Source organism: Centroberyx affinis, unplaced genomic scaffold (genome assembly GCF_046629955.1).
Source record: "Centroberyx affinis isolate AG114_WGS23_722 - 3 ecotype Tasmania unplaced genomic scaffold, CSIRO-AGI_Caff_v1 ptg001068l_1, whole genome shotgun sequence".
NCBI lineage: Eukaryota > Metazoa > Chordata > Actinopteri > Beryciformes > Berycidae > Centroberyx > Centroberyx affinis.
In genome coordinates, this window is record NW_027279617.1 from 4704 (window position 1) to 21492 (window position 16789).

A 16789-nucleotide genomic window follows, 5' to 3' on the forward strand; every position below is an offset into this window, starting at 1 on the left:
ACATGAAGGAACACACACTCAGCCATTTCACAATCTCTCTTTCTCTCGCTCTCACTTGAAAACAAAACAGTAGATGAAGAGGGCTAAATGCATCACACTCCAGCACCCTGACGACAGCGCCCCCTTGGTAATTGACTGGCAGGCAGTTTGTTAAATTCTCTCCCAGAGGAGCATCTCTATGACAACGACACATAGTAGTAACTAGAGAGTCGGAGGGAAGGATGAGAGGAGGCTGTCTGAACCGCTGGTCCCTACTCCTAATCTAGAGTCTAGACTGATCATGGATATTAGAGTCAACTGCACAAAAACCCTAACCCTCAGGCTGTTTGTTAATGAGAGGAACAGCAGAAATACACACATCCAACCAGTTTCAGTTCAGTGGCTAATGGAGTAAATACACAGAAAATGACACAGTACTGAGAGTTGTTGACTCTTTGTATTAGAAGACAAAAGAAATGCAATTGTCATGAAGAAGTCGACCGTTTGCAAACCTGCTATGAATACAATAATCTTCAATATTACCGTGCTTTTGACACTTTCACAGCTTAAACTGGCAATTTGCTCTATCACACCAAGTCAAGTCTTACATTTACTGCAAGAAATCAGGATCATCACAAAGTGTTTTACAAAGCAATGAAGCACATAAATACAGATTATAATGAGAGAACAAATCCTTTGCACATTTTAAACATGGCTGTCTCAGAAGTGAATGTACATTCCTTGTGTCACTGAAGGCGAAGATGAGGATGGTACAAAGATGAAGGCTGCCATTTGCCTCCTTCTACACATGCAGCTGTGGCTGCGCTGTACAGGGCCACATCTGTTCTCACCCGGCTTAAACTAGTAATCTGCATCTCATTATGTCCAACCAGGCAGTCATTCTGAACTGAGGTGATGAAGGTTAGCTGAGGATGAGTATAGCAACATATAAGCGCTGGATTACAAGTGATTTTGTCAGCCCTGTTATTTTAGACCCACACCCTGCATAAGCCGCTACTGCATCCACCCTTCATACATTCACTGTAGTCTGAAAAGGGCAAGTACACAACGAGACACAGAAACACACACACACACCACAATAGATAGACCCTCTTTTATAATTATCTTTTTCTAATGACCGCCCGCCCCTCCCCGGTCATCCAACTGGCACACCAGCTGTCTATTTTAGACGTCCAAGTAACACTCTTCAAGCAATTAAATATATGAGTGGTCCCCTGGAGTTCATCCAAAATATTCTTTCCTAAGGAGTTTTGGATGCTTGAAAAGTAAACGGCGGACTATTTGACATGCCCTATGCATAAGTGGAAGTACTTGAATAGTGAATGACTAGGGTGTAAGTCTATTTGACAGGGTGTCTTAGATCTTAATGGAAGTGATGTGAAAAAGTGGGAACAAAAGGAGGCTCAGAGAGTCAGGGAATAGCAAAACTGAAAGGAAGAGAATGAAACAAAATTTAGTAAAGAAAAAACATCAGGAGCATAGTGGAGGTTAAACACACCAAACAGAGTTTACACATGTATACAGACTGACATATGTTTGTGATGTAAATTCATGGTACACATCATAGTAAGTAGTATCAAACTGATGAAAGCTATATGAGGATAGGGTGTTTTTTTATGAAAAATAAAGAGAAAATAAAGATTGGTGGTTATTTGGCTTGTGATGATCACCAACTTGAGCTCATAGATTTCCCACTTTTATATTTACCACTACATCAAAGCAAAGACCAGTACATCCTAAGGGGATCTCAACCACAGAAGCTCTTCAGTCTGAGCTGTTGCTACGTCATGTGATTTTTGTGCCGTCTGAGAGCCCTTGAAAATTTACGGTGCTTTGTAAACTATTTTGTTATTGTGCGTTATTTTGCGTTCCATTTCGTTAGTCATGTTTTCGCCCCTGTTACTATAACAGGGGCGAAAGCAGCAGGATATCTCAAAAACTGATGTACAGATGTCTGTGAAGTTTGATGGACAGATAGGCCTTGGAAACCAAGGCCTATCTGTTGATTAGATTTTGCTGGTGATCCAGATCTGGAATTTCCGCCATTAGATGATTATTGTTTTTAGTCAGAACTATGAAGCAAACAGATAGAGACTTGATTCTGAATCCTGAGGGTCTGTTTGCAGGGTGGAGAAATCAGTTCAACTTACGTGATATGAATGATATCCTTGGGTGTAACATCAAGTTGTTCTATGTTGTTCAAATCGTTCAGCATTTGCAGAGGAAACGCCCAGATTTTCCCCCTGGCCAGTCCTGTCACTGTGTTGACTACATGCACTGAAAACAGACTGGAAACATGAGAGGCCATTCCATCCTGAGGTATTAACGAACCACTTATTCTCAGCAGTAGCATACCAAAGTTATTATGGCGAGATGCTGTAATGGCAAATGACTAAACTACCACTTTGAATTAGAATGATTTATTGTGCTTCTATGGCAGGCTAGGATGTAAAGAGTGAGTGTTAATTATCCCATCATCTTCTGCTCACTTAATAAGCTGGTAATGAGTTCAATGTGAGATGCCACTACATGTGGTCCATTGTGACATTAGGCCTCTGTCTTTCTACACACACACACACACACACACACACACACACACACACACACTCACACACTCACACACACACACACACACACACTGAGCATTTCAACTTGCAGGGATAGCATAAAATTCATTGCTATCAATGAAAGACTTGGAAAAAATATTCAGATACAGTATCAGCACATCTGTATCAGCACATATCAGCAAGAAAATGTATTTTCACTGTCCAAAATATATGTGAATGAATGTCAATTGCATGTATAAATTCATTGATTGGCTAGTTTTCTGTATTTTGAAACATATTTCTTATACTATATGGGACAGTTGTTGTATACTCTGAAATATATTTTTCAACATACTCCAAATGCCAGTATTTTTAAGAATTTTTAAGCGTGGAAAGCAAAACAGAGAGCTTTTATTTGCGAGATAAGATTATGTTATGGATCATAATACTGTATGAATTTGGGTGTCCCATTAAGTTCATGCAAACGATAAAACTTGTTCATTTCACAATTAACCAATTTCCTCCACCCTGATTTGCGTATGCCGCTGATTGACAGCGCTCCTCGCCCCGCTCATCCAATGAACGAAGACCGAGGGCGGGCACGTCTGTAGTGTAATCAATCCTCGGATCAGCGCGTGAGAGTGTGTGTCCCATACGTTGTCATGTGTGCTCGCTAACACCGAGTGTGAACCACAGCGGTAAGCCGGAGTAGTTTTTCCTCCAGAAAAGTGCGGCAAGCGGGGGAGACAAAGGAGGAACATGAGCGACAGATTTGTGGTCGTCCCGGTTGACCGAGGAGGAGGGGCCGGCGAGGAGGGGGAGCACTCGGACGAGGTTATCGATGACCCCGCGGCGCACACCGGCGGCGGCGGAGGGGAAGGGGCGGGGGACGGCTCGGTGGTCGGGCAGCAGGACCCCAACGCCGTGGTGCCTATCCTGGAGTACAGCAGGGAGCCCAACAAGTATGGTAAGACAGCTGTCCGCTCCAAACCCCGTGTCCCACTTCTTATCATCTATCTACCGGAGGATTATCCATCGCATTTCACTTGGGCTCTGTTTATGGTCGAGCAGTTATGTAATGATGCCGGGGCGTCAGTTCACCAAACTCGAAGCTATGGGAGAAGTTCCTGCATCTAATATCATTCGTCAGCAACACTTTGAAAGCCTCTTATATCGATTAAACAAAGTGTAGCAATTACTTATGACTGACAAGACCTTATTGTTTGGTCAGTTTGATACATTATTAGATATAGGTCACCAGACTATCAGCGTATAGGGCATATTGGTCCTGAATGCTCCCCTGTGAATATGGCTTAGAGAGAGCCTTGATTTTTCATTTCAAATTGACAAATGTCACACTTTGCCATACCCAGCTGCAGTCCCTGTATTTGCTGAACTCCGTGTACTTTTCCCCTGCAGCCCTGAAAGCATCTCATCATAAGCTCCTGTTGTATCGTAGGAGCGCAAGCAGGATCAAGTTCTACTTTCCTGCTAAACACTGAGTAATGTCAATTGATATGACATGGTCTTGGCACTTGTCATACCCTAAATCAGACTAAATCTTGGAGTTATAATCTTTATAATGGTGAGCAAAAACTAAGCAGAATAGACAGAATTCTAGTCCAGGCTATTGTTCCCTCTAAGCTGATAGTTTGGTGACCTGCTGTACATATAATTTGTCACATTGACCAAACAATAATATGATGGTATAATAATGATATATTTTTTTTAAATCTCCTTTGGTGTTACTACTCCCATAGGAAAGTTTAAGTTTTGATGTGATGTTTCCATAGTGTTCTCCTAAAATCTGTTTTAGGATTACTGTAGTTCTTTGTCATATTGAATTTACCCATTCAATGCAGGCAGTGGTATCATATTAAGTCTCACACTGAAATACCATGTGATTGCAGCCTTTTTTCTTACGCCTCGTTCGACCAGTTGCTCACAAACATCCATTCAAGGTGCTACTATAGCAACAGGTTGACTGGTAGAAGGTGCAAGAATAATTGCATAGCGTGTTGGCCAGGCAAGCCTCCAAATTACAGTGTACTGATGGCCTTCTGTGTGCATGAACCATCTGTTCCAACAGTCTGCCTATTGTGTATTGATTGGTGATAGTGAGAGCATAGACTGCTTCTGTGGGTAGCAGCCAGAATGGGTCACAGGTGGAGGTTTCCTGTGGGACCCCATGTTGTAAGAGGAGGACTAGTGTGTTTTTAATGAACCTGGGTCCCAGAGTGAGACAGAACAGAAATTACTCAGTTTGGGTCTGTAGCCATGGATGGAGTATTGCTGCTTTTCTACCACGGACAGACTGTATGCAGAGATATTTTGATTTGCGTGTAGAATGGGCTGTGGATATGTCAGTTCAATCAGGTTCATTTTTCAGCCCATAGATTGTCTCTCTCATCAGTCTGTGGACTATCAATTGTCCAAGGATTTGATCAGGACCACAAAAACAGGAAAACGCCAGGAAGACAGTAATCAGAAATGAATGACAGTTGTGTGTCCCAAACACCTGATATTCTGGGGAAAAAAACCTTGAAAAATCACACTATTGATTGTTTATTGATTGGATATGATAGTGACAGAAGAGTGTTGCTACTGTTGACATTGTGTGTCAGTGTGATTTGTAGGGAGCATGGTCCAACAATAAACATGCCCCAATGGCCCAGGGCCAGTAATAGATCATGCCGGGCGAGTAAATGAGTCAGTCACTGGCCCAACCAAAGCTGCTGATAACGATTTTGAGTACTAAAGTGTATCAGCTGATATGGAGTACCAATCTGATCCATTACTTTTACTTTACTATAGACTATAAACAAACATTAGTTTGGGTTCATTAGATAACGATTGAAATATAGGCTAATCCTGTGCTCCATTTTAAGTATGTGCATTCCTTTTGAGTGTAAAAAAGTTTGAAAACAAAGTTGCTTTGCATTGAATTCTGACATGCATGGTTTTTGATAGTGGATTTTAGGATTCAGGAAATTCTTAGATACCAATACCCTATTTTAGATTGTCTTCATATGCAGCAGCAGTATCAACACTGGTGTGTCATTAGTGTTTTGATCTGCATGTTCAATTGATAAGGGGAGATGTCAGCTAAAATCAGTCACATTACAGTTTGGACAGGCTAAACCTGCAGTTGTCCTGCTCATCCCTGTTAATCTCTCCACTGTCTCCATGTGAAGATCAGTCAGGGGAGTGGAAGGTGTGTTTAATTGCCTCTTCCACATGATTTCCTCTGCTAATTTTATGACAGGTTGGTACCTGTCCATTCAGTTTTAATGCTGAGAATGATTTTTATTCTAAGTCGCATGAAGTCACCAAGAGGTAGATAGGCGTGTCTGTGTGTGCGCGTGCACTCATGCGCTCATGTGCACGGGTTGGGGTGTGTGTACAGCACTTGGGCTTGTGACGGTCTTTGCCATGCATTTGTCTCTGCTTGATACATGATATATTGTGTGTGAGCTTTCATCAGCAAACATTTTAATCCCCTCAGTATTTGTTACATGACTCCAAAGAAGATATATGGGAATATCCCTTCCATGGTCTCATACACACACTGGGCCATGCCACCATGAAAGAGCATGCCTTTTTCAAACAATTCAAATTACGGCATTTCTGTTGAATTTGATAGTTAAGAAAGACAGGAAAGGTGGAGTAGAGAGAGAGAATAACAATTAACATAATGCTGCTGTCACAGAAAAATCTTGTAACTCTAATTTAGGCTACATGATTTTCTTGTTTTTACTACAAGGATGATGTGTGTTTTTAAAGGTTGAGCAAGCCTCATGACCGGTAGCAGAATTAAAAAAAATGCTGAAAAGCAGGCTGGTTATCTAAATTTCTAAACTTTTTTTGCGATATAAGTGATAGTTTGAAAGCTGGACTCAAAGTTGACTTGACTCTACAGTCAAGCACTGTACACCAAATGACCCACTGAGCCACCAGCATGCCCAGAGCAAGCCTTTTTGACTGGAATGCAGTGTCTCTTGTTTTTCCAACTGTCAAGGCTATTATCGTCAACTAAAACCAAGATGCAAGCTAAGTGTTACAAAAACATGGTCGTAAACTAACTCTGCTTACTAAAATAAAATAAATGTGAAATGATTTTAGTTTTTGTCTTTGTTTTTATGTACAGGGTAAACGAGAATCAATGACGGGAGCAGATTTTTTGTCTATTTTTGCTGAACGCTAACTACACCACCAGATGGCGCTATGCTGTAGACATACTTGTCTCATGTGGGTTTCTGAGCTAAACGGTCTGAATTTGTGTCTGCTAGTGCGCTTCATTTGTGCAGCGCGAAACTAAGTGGTCCCAACTTTACGTTAGTTGAGGATTTATTGAAAAATTAGGCTAATGTAAATAAATTTGAAAAGGAATTTATTATTCATTGTGTGTATTACACAATACCTGTTGCAAACAAACAAAATACATGTTCTTATCTTCTATTATTATGCCTTTAAAAATACCACCAATACCAAAAATATTAAGACTAGAACTGAAACAAAATATAAAGTAAACGAAAACTAAACATTTGTAAAAAAAACAAAAAAACAAAACAAAACTGAACTAAACTAAAACCACCAAACCCACACTCAAAACTAAGACTAAACTGAAATTGAAATAAAAATGGAAAACTATATATAAAAACTATGATGACCCTGCAGACTCTGAGTGGATGATCATTAAACAATCATTTATCGCTACAGTGTCCTGATTTTTTTTCTTGTTGGCTGTGTCTTTAAAGCAGGACACACTGCTGTACCTTTGTTATCTAGGCTAAACTATTTATCCTGGATTCCAATTTCCTCAGTTCCTTCCTCTGCTGCAATCATGATATTGCGATCAATACGTGACTGATAGGGGGGTACTGACTTGATTTGTGGTAATGTATTTACTGATAGGATAGTGGATGCTGCAGCTGCCAAATTAAACTCATGGATGACGAAGGGGCACGGTAACCGTAGCAGATAATGAGTTTAGTGAATCCCATCCTGATATGAATGGATGGACGGGCGTTTCCCATTACAGAGGTACAATCTTTCATCTTATTCAGTAACTAAGAGCAGCCTGTGCCGAGCAGCAAGTTGGCAAGAAAGAAAAAAGTAAAATTTTTCTCCTATCAGGAAATTGATCATTGCTCCTTGTCTCCCGTCCAAAGCTATCTAGAGCCCTATTAGGTTGACTCAAATGGACAACATCTAATGGCTGATTTGCTTTGACTGTTGCCGGTCTTCTGTACCATTAAGCCTGGAAAGAGTTTTTCCCCACATAGATCACTGACAGGCAGCTTGCTTTAAGGTGTCCCACTGGGTATGTAGAGTTTTATGTTTCTCAGAAAAGAAGTCTATTGATTATAGCGCTCACTATGGAGGCTAATGTATGATTCAGTAGCCCTTTTCCAGAGTTGCTAAGTGGGCCTTTATCGCACCTTTGGCAAACTCATTGTTGTGAGATCAAAAGCGCTGTTTGCTTATTTGAAAGTATAGCTCAAGTGAGAAATAGTATCTCTCTCTTGGCATCAAGGTGCAGTGTCAGAAATGTTGTTTTGGGGGAAATTGAGTAACGTAGATAAGAAGGAACCAGTGGTTAGCCCTCTGTGCTTCTGTAGAAGTGGAAACCAGATTATTGACAAGAACAAATACTGTTATCTGAATGCTAATGGTCTATTTGGTTCGCTGCCTTGCCCTCTTTTTAAAGCCTTTCAAGTGATCCATAAATGTACCTTTTCCTTATACCTTGTTGTTCAATCCTTTATCCTTGCCAGTCTTTGTGCGACGTCAAGGGAAAGCTGTGTGGAAAGTAACGTAGTTTGTGAGAGACAACGAATGCAACATATAATGTATATATTGTGTATTGGATTTGATTGTGTATATTGTGTATAATAATATCCCTTCTCTTACCATATACATTGGGTCTTTTAATGTATGTTTACTTTGCTGTACATCTTTAAAAATTTTAGCCATTTAACTGACACTCTTATCCAGAGTGACTTAGTGAAGTGAGTTTAAAATCTTAGATCGGCAACATTACAAGCAGCCAATAACAGTACAGCGGAATACATAGAGTAACTCTGCTCCCCTCAAATACCTAGGATGACTTGGATTACTTTGGGATCTGTGAGAGTTTAGGCATGCGGTGAAAAGTAGAAGCGGTGCAACAGGGATAAGGGTCTGAGAAAGGTTTCACTCGGATTCAGCATAATGTGACTACACACAGACAGTGACTGACAATCTATCTGTTTATCTCTGACAGTTAACACAGTGGCAGATGTTTGGGGTTGGGGGGAAAAGCCTGAGTGACATTTCTGAGGCTTGTTGCTGAACAGCAGAGCAGTTGGGCTTCTCTTTCTCCTTTGTGCTCACATGCACTTCCCCTGTTCTTACTGTGGCTAGGGCACTTAGGCAATAATAGTACATGCTTCCTCTGTCTAATGTTACTGTAATGGGATTATCTATCTATGATGTCCATGTGTAAAAATCACATGAGACATAAACTGACCTGTAATGGTAGCCATGTCATTTAAATGGCCCCGAGGATGCTCTTTGCTAACCATCATAATGTCTGTCTTTTTTACTGCTGCCCTCTTCTTTGTTTGTGTAACCTTTTATTTTTGTTTTTTGTCTTGGTGGTGAAGCACTTTATAAACATTGTTTTAGAGAAATTATATACAAAGTTATTATGATTAAAAACACAATGATGCAGCCGTTTGAATAATTAAGTTCATGGACACCATTGAGTAATTGCGTCTGAACCAGTGACTACAGTGACTACTAATTATGGTCACTATGCAAAACTATTCATATTATTATAGGCTATTGTTCCCTATGCTATGGATATATCATTTATCCTGCACTAATCATTTTTATCATCATCATTTTAGCAAAATATAGGCTACACTACAAGTCAAAACTTTGGACACGCATTTTTCGTTTTCGTTTTTTTTTTTTTATACTATTTTCCACATTTTATAATAGTAAAGATATCAAAACTATGAAACAACACAAATGGAATTATGCAGTGACCAAAAAAGTGTTTAACAAATCAAAACTAGCCGCCCTTTGCCTTGATGGAAAGGCAAAGGCTTCGGAAAGAAATTCATACATAGGCATCAACGTCACTATTTATATTTGTCTAAGAAACACATTTCAGGCATTTAAGCATAAGCCTTTAGATCAAAATGGCTTTAAGAGAATGAAAAACTATTCTATTCTATTCTATTCTATTCTATTCTATTCTATTCTATTTCGATGCCAAAACACTGAAGTCAGGATGGAGTTTCAGGTTGTTAAATTGTTTTTCACTGTAACATCAGCAATGCTGCTATGCATAGACCATCTGCTAGAGTGAAGTCAAGGTCTTAATGTCTCTTCAAGGTTAATAGGTGTGTGTGGTTGTGTGACTCCAAATGTCCCCTCAAGAATAGAAAACCTAGGAAATCTAGGAAAATGGTCACTTGTGAAGGATGTTTGAGAAAAAGTATATAGCCTATATGAAAGTATTTATAAGGTGGGGCCCAAGGTTAGAACTACAGAAGGGTTTATCAGTTAGGTTTAGCAAATGAATGTAATTCGGTATAATGTCCTTATGTTGGCATGCATGTGTGTGCATTCATATTTACACATGCGTGCACCTTGGGTATCATGTGCTGCCCTCTGCTTTATTTGGAGCCCACCAGTCAGCACGAGGACAACAACTGGGCGCAGGCGTCCGCTATATCTGCTGCTGCTCCTGTGTGGCCTCCCCGTCCCGCCGTGCATGCGTGGGATGTTTGTTCCAAATGCTCCCTGTTTACACGCAACACTCTGGAGAAGGGGAGTGTCCCTCGCTGGTGGAGCTGAAGGGTTTGCAGCCAACTTTCCACCTTTTTTGGAAGTGCACAGACTCCCAGTTTAGCCCAGTCCTCAAAGTGCTCTTTTCATCAAGTGTTCATCTGGAGTCCGTTCTTTATTTTCAAATGTCAACACCGGTCTGAAGTGTTGCTTTTGTTTGTGTGTTTTGTTTGTTTTTAAATGGTGAGATAGGCAAAATGGTAACAGGCTTGACATTTGTTAGAGGTTCAAGCCCCTGGAGGCAGGCTGAGACGCAGAAGAAACCAGTATGATCCACCTGAGATCCTGTTCTTACCTCTTTTAATGGCAGGTACATAACAGTGTAGCCTGTGTTAATCGCAGAGGCCACAATGCATGTGGTCAAACTGATAACAGTAGGGGCAAGTTTCCAGCAGTTGCAGGCCACTGCTGCAGAATAGATGTGGGAAAAACTACCTAACATGTTTTTCCCCTGGAGCCTGTCTAGATTTGGAAACCTTGGTGTTGGTAGTCTTGGGGTTTTCCAGTGCTTGGTCAGCAACATGTGTAAGGCTAAATAAGGTATTTACCATGAGTCATTTTGGCCTTATTTACTCCGTTATTGCAATAAATACTATTGTCGGACCAAATGAAGCCAAATGAGCCTTGTGGCTGAGAGCTATATATACTTTTTGCTAATAAGGAATAGGTAAACGTGAAGAGAACACCAGTAGGTACAGTAGGGGTTCCTTAGTGGTGCCATCAGTGGGTATCAGGTGTCAGAAATGTGCATAGAGACGTATCGTGTGAGTATCATGTTCTGCCTGTCTATGAATGAAGAGCCTAAGGATAACCTCCCTAACCCCACCCCTGTCACAAGAAGCCTAAACGGTGCAGTGCAGTCAGACGCCAAAGTTCAACCTGAGGCACTGGAGGCTTCTTCCATTTTCAGATTCTCTCACGGCTTGTCCTGAACTGTCAGCCCAAATAGCAACTGAGCTGACTGAGCTGATATAACACTTGAGTCAACTTGTGTGTTTGCTGATCCATCTCAGGGCAGGAAATTTAAATTCACCACCCACAGTTGCTGTTAAATGGCAAAATTCACCAGCCACTTTCACTATCTTACCAGTCAACAGGACTGTAACAATGACTTGTTACCTTTGGCATCATTTGGCTGGCTTCACATTGGCATTAATTCCCACTTATGATCTTCCCTGATAGATCAAGACCAAAGACCTGTTTTTTCAAGACCAAATGAAAAATAGATTTTTCTTTTGTAAATGGCAAACACTAGTGAAACAATTATCATTCATGATTCTTGAGATTACTTCACAAGCTTACCTGCCTTACTAAGGAATGGGCAACAGATTTCCATATCACATGCATCATTTTGTAGCTCAGGTAAATATTCCCATGAGTATAATCAGGAAAGAATGCACATGCCATTATCAATGTTTCATGGGAAGAATAGTCCTGAAACTGGGTTTCCCAGAAGCATTTTATAACCAGCATCATCTCATTCCATTGAATTCATGTGAAACAAAGATTTATTGTTTATTCATTTAAGATTGGATTGTCTTTGAGTTTATGGTGGCACTTAATGAAAAGAGACTGAAAAGTTGGAGGAGAGAGATGCCACAGCATAACATGATGGGATTCAAACGCAGTATGTGTAAAGGGAACAACCGTTAACTGTGGGCCAAGATGCTGTTGATGAGTTTATTAGTCCCACAACATGTAATTCATGCAAACATAGCAAGGTTCTCCTATATTCATTCATCCACATTTTTAGAAAGTTTCCTCCACTGCTAAAAATCAGAACAGTTACAGAAGGTAATTATCTTGCTCGCTTAGAAAACAATTAGGCTATTGGAGCCAGTGTATAAAACGCATAATTTTATTGTAATGTAATCTACTTTAATAACACGCAAGCAGCTGTGGAACTGCAAATGGGATGGTGACTTCGATTGGAATTGGACACGAAACCTAAATGCCCATTGGCCTTGATTTTTAAAAAATATCTAGGGGAAACGCCGTCTACTACAAAGAGAGGAAAGTGTCACCTGAGCCTGTGGTGTCAAACACAGTGCTTAATGGATGACCGGCAGGCAAGTGTGCTGTCACCTGAGAAGATTGAGGCGCAGCTATCCATGTGTGCAGCAAAGTCATCACAGACATCACTGTATGTTGCCTCAAGTCATGCGGGGAGTGGCAGCTCCCTAACTTAACTTACTGTAAACTAACATGCTGTGGGTTATCTTGACTTTTTGTTATAGTATTACAGTGTGCTTTTTACATCATGATCATCACACGCCGGAGTCACATAGATTTGGCTTCGAATTAGTTTATTCCTGTAGACTTGATATTTGGGGGTGACAAAAGAAAGAAAGGATGGTGGATCTTTATATTGCTGAGGATCCCCATGTCTATATAGACTACTGATAGCCTATTCCGTGTGTATTATACCCACTTAAACTGAGATCACTTTTCAACACTGGGCTATTTTTTAAAGGTCTTGTTTACAGACCAATAAACAAATGTCATGGAAATGTTTCGGAAAGGAAGCACAGTGTTCAGTCACCATTTCATAGTCAGACACCAGGAAAATCTGACTGGGAAAGGTGATTTAATACGGTGGCTAGGATTGTTTTTCCCTATTTTCACTCGAGTCAGTGCCTGTGAAAAATGACCTTTCCGCCTGCTAGTTTATGCCTGCTTTTTCCTCATGCTAATATTACATGGGCTGCTGTTATGGCTGCCGAGCCTTTTTGATTGCTGGTATTTGGTATGTACAATCCATAGAAGAAATTATTATCCTATGCTTTGTCTTCAGACCTATGGAAAGCAGTTAGTAACCTTCCATGACCGAGGTCTAACTGGTGTGTTTCCCCATATGATCAGATGGAGGCAGCAGAGCGTCATGATTAATCCTCAACCATCTGCTCTGAGATGAGAGATGAGACTAGTCCAAATCTGAAGCAGAAGGCCAGTGTTTCTAGGAACATTTTGTCATCAGGCCATTCTAGGATAGGCTGTCGATGATGTGTGAATTCTATTGGTGTTTGTTTTGCCCTCTCCAACTGCTGACAAACTGTAGCAGACATTTTGCTCAGGGCTTATTTGCTGTTATAACAATCTTACCTCTATGCTATGGTTTCAGATTTCAAAGAATAACAGGTCCTTTTCCGTCGGTTTCAACTGGACCATTAACGGATAGCTACTATAAATTAGGTTTTGCCTTTTATTCGTTTTTCTTCAGATTATTTTTAAGACAGCAGAGTGACGTATTGAGTAATTGGAAAAGCCTGGGTTCAAGCTCCCATGACAGCTGAAGTGTCCTTTAGCAAGACATTGAATCCCCACCAGATCCGGGGTCACTGTTTTGTAGCTGATGCTGACCTGAATTAAGAAAAGTTCTCCTTTGGAGATCAATACTGAATCACAAAAAAGGTATTTCTGCTTTATTAGATTGGATGGTTAAGCGTGGGAGTAAAGATTGGAGGGAAGGAGAGGATGCCATGTGACAAAAGTCACGAGTCAGACTCACATAACATCATGAATACATGGTGCTGTAGCCTGTTGAGCCACTGGGACTTTTTATTTAGTTTTAGATTTCATATTTCACTATTTTACAATGGTGTCACATACTCCATATTACCAGGCATTTGCAGAGATCATGATAATAATAATCATAAGTCATAATAATCACATTAAAGTGACACTGTATTGGTCCCCGCAGAAATTTTCTTTTGTCCCCCTCCACAGGGAGGTCAGAGGTCAGGCTCAGCTACAGAGCAGCAGCCATGGAGCAGGTAGGGATTCAGTGTCTTGCTCGAGGACACTTCAGCAGGGTGGATGCTTGTTGTCACAGGGACTTGCTTGTTTTGCTCATCCTACCGCATCAAACCAGAGCAAATGCTGAACATGAGGAGAAAGGCTAAAAAAAAAAAAAAGGTGGAATCGTCTCTTTGGTGGTTAAAAAGGAAAGAAGTATACATGAGAAGAGAGAACTGAGCTCCCAGACTCTAAAAACCATGGCTGCTGTCCTTGGGCTGTTCTTTGTGTATCTGTTACAAATCCCATCTTCCCATGAGGGATTGATCAATACACCCTATTCTGGGACTAGAAATCTGAGACTCTTGCCGGGAAACGGCAAACAATATCACCAACCATCAGTGAAGACATCTCAAGACAGTAAGACTGTGTGTGTGAAGATGTCTTGAGACAAGGGTGATGGCTGGGTATGATGCATCATGTATGATGTTTTTGTTTTGAAAGATAGCATTTGGATTAGGACTAGTGTTCAGTTGGTCATTCATGGTTCATTTGAAAACATAACTTCATTACATTTAGGTGTACATGCCTCATATTAGTCCAGCAGGTTATTCCAGTCTAGTAACTTAAGCCAGTTTAGGAAAACTGATTTTATTTCAGTTTCACTTTATGAAGGGGACATTTACAAGATCAATAGAAAAAAAAGGTCTATGTTGTGTGAGTACGTGTTTGTGGGTGGTCATAACTTGGCCTGACCTGACCTCCTGTGCGGGTAATCAGTAGGAAATCAATGTAGTCATTATATAGACATTAAAGCCCCTCTTACACTGCAAAGTATAAAAAATGCCTTATGATTGGAAATCCCTCTTCAAAGGATGGCGGTTTTTAAGCACCGTTAAATTACACAGACTGAAATGAAACATGTTTCAATTTTTCCTCTTGGAAGGAGGTCAATTTGAGGTAGGCTCGATGGACACTAAACAGTTAAATGGACACTCAACTGTTAAATTTCTAGAGTCCTGATCCTACTGCGGGCAAAGCCATGGATGTACATACCCTTACCTTTATTAATGAAGAATTAGGCTGCAGCGAATTAGATTCTCAGGCCCAGTGATTCCTCAGTAAGACAGCATTCCACAGTAGACATGAGCCAAGCAAATGCTGAGAAAACTGCATCCCGACCGCTACCACCATGTTTACAGCATGCCTTTTTACAGCTTCACAAGTTTGTACCACCCTACTTTCTGTGACACAAACTGCAAGTTTTATTGCTACATTCCATTCTTCTCATGTTTTTGGAAGAGTGTCTTGAACGCCCCAAGTTGAAAAGTGTTCAACTCAGAGCAGAAAGGTGCGGTACATCACTGTCCAGTTGGATCAAGGGAGAGGCGGGACTTCAAAATGATATCAAATGTGTTATGGAGAACACAAGAACATACAATAACGTACAGTATATTGAGAAAGACCCAGTGTCTTGCTCAGCGAACACTTCACTAGGACGGATGCTTGCCGACATGGAGGCTTGAATCTGGGTGCTGTGGTTGAAGGATGGCTTCTAACCACTAGGCCACCCTGCCAAGTTACTATACCACTTCAAAACGCTTTCTGTCTGAGGACTGCTTTTGTTGCAAGATTCTGGTACATTTATCTCCCTCTACTGCATAACTGTTGCAGAATCTTTCAGAAGAAAGGATGTTGACCCTGCTTGTCTGACCACTTGGATCGCCTAATGCCAATTACATCATGGCTCATCCACTGAACAGGGGGTGGATAAGTACCCTCTTTGTTACCTCAGGAGCACCATAATACTTAGCAGACATTCAGTTCTCAGAGCATGGTATTGATAAATGGCCCTCAGTGTATACCGAAACAAATCCCCAGCATTCTTGATATAGCAATCAAGTCTCTGTTTTAGAAAGCATTGCAGCTACAAGTCTCGTTGCATTGGGTTCAACAATATACAAGTAAAGAACAGTGTAGCTGTTATGGGTGGGTGCAGTGTAAACGTTTCCACCCCAAGTGGCATTCTTTCTTCCTCCCTTTCCATAAGAATTTAGCACACGACACGCGTGGAGAGACCACCAAGGGGGCAGTAACATCATGGCTGTCCGCAACACCGCGAGTAAAAGACAGTGTTCCAAACACAGACAGCAAGGCGGAATATTTTGGCACACACATTTCATGCACACAGGGGTGTTGTTCCACTAGTGTGTTGCATTACGTTTGGCTTCACTGTATGATTTCAGTATCAGTTATAGTAGTTAAGTAGTTTTAGTTATAAGTAGTTATTTTTACTAAATGTTATCAGTGATATTAATACTTGGATACATCATTTTTGCGAAGATTTATCAAACATCTAATTCTATTATCTATGGCATCATATTTCAGGGCCGCCTGTTGGCCCTGGGGACCTTGGAATTTTCCTACGGTGCCACTCCATTTAGGTGCGCTACAAACATTTACAATGCTGATTCTCCTTTTGGGGTCAAACTAGCGTAGCTGACTTGATCTTCTTTAAGATAAACACGATGACAATGTTTTAACTGGAGCGTTTAATGTTTTCCCTTATGTTTAAGGAAGGTCATCAAGAGGGTAGATTCCATCAAAAATGTTTCCTTAGTCAAGCCCTGTGATGCCTCCTATAGCAAAAAAACACCAAGCAGTGA

The 16789-nt window shown here is 40.8% G+C and overlaps 1 protein-coding gene across 2 annotated transcripts in view; it reads left to right on the forward strand.

Moving 5' to 3' along the window:
• The first annotated feature begins 3305 nt into the window (after positions 1 to 3305).
• Positions 3306 to 16789, forward strand: part of slc12a7b (solute carrier family 12 member 7b) — a 66858-nt gene continuing 53374 nt past the window's right edge. For both annotated transcript variants that reach the window (XM_071523123.1, XM_071523124.1), the window contains exon 1: positions 3306 to 3513. In XM_071523123.1, the coding sequence (XP_071379224.1) occupies positions 3306 to 3513 (208 nt within the window). The remainder of the gene's footprint in view (positions 3514 to 16789) is intronic.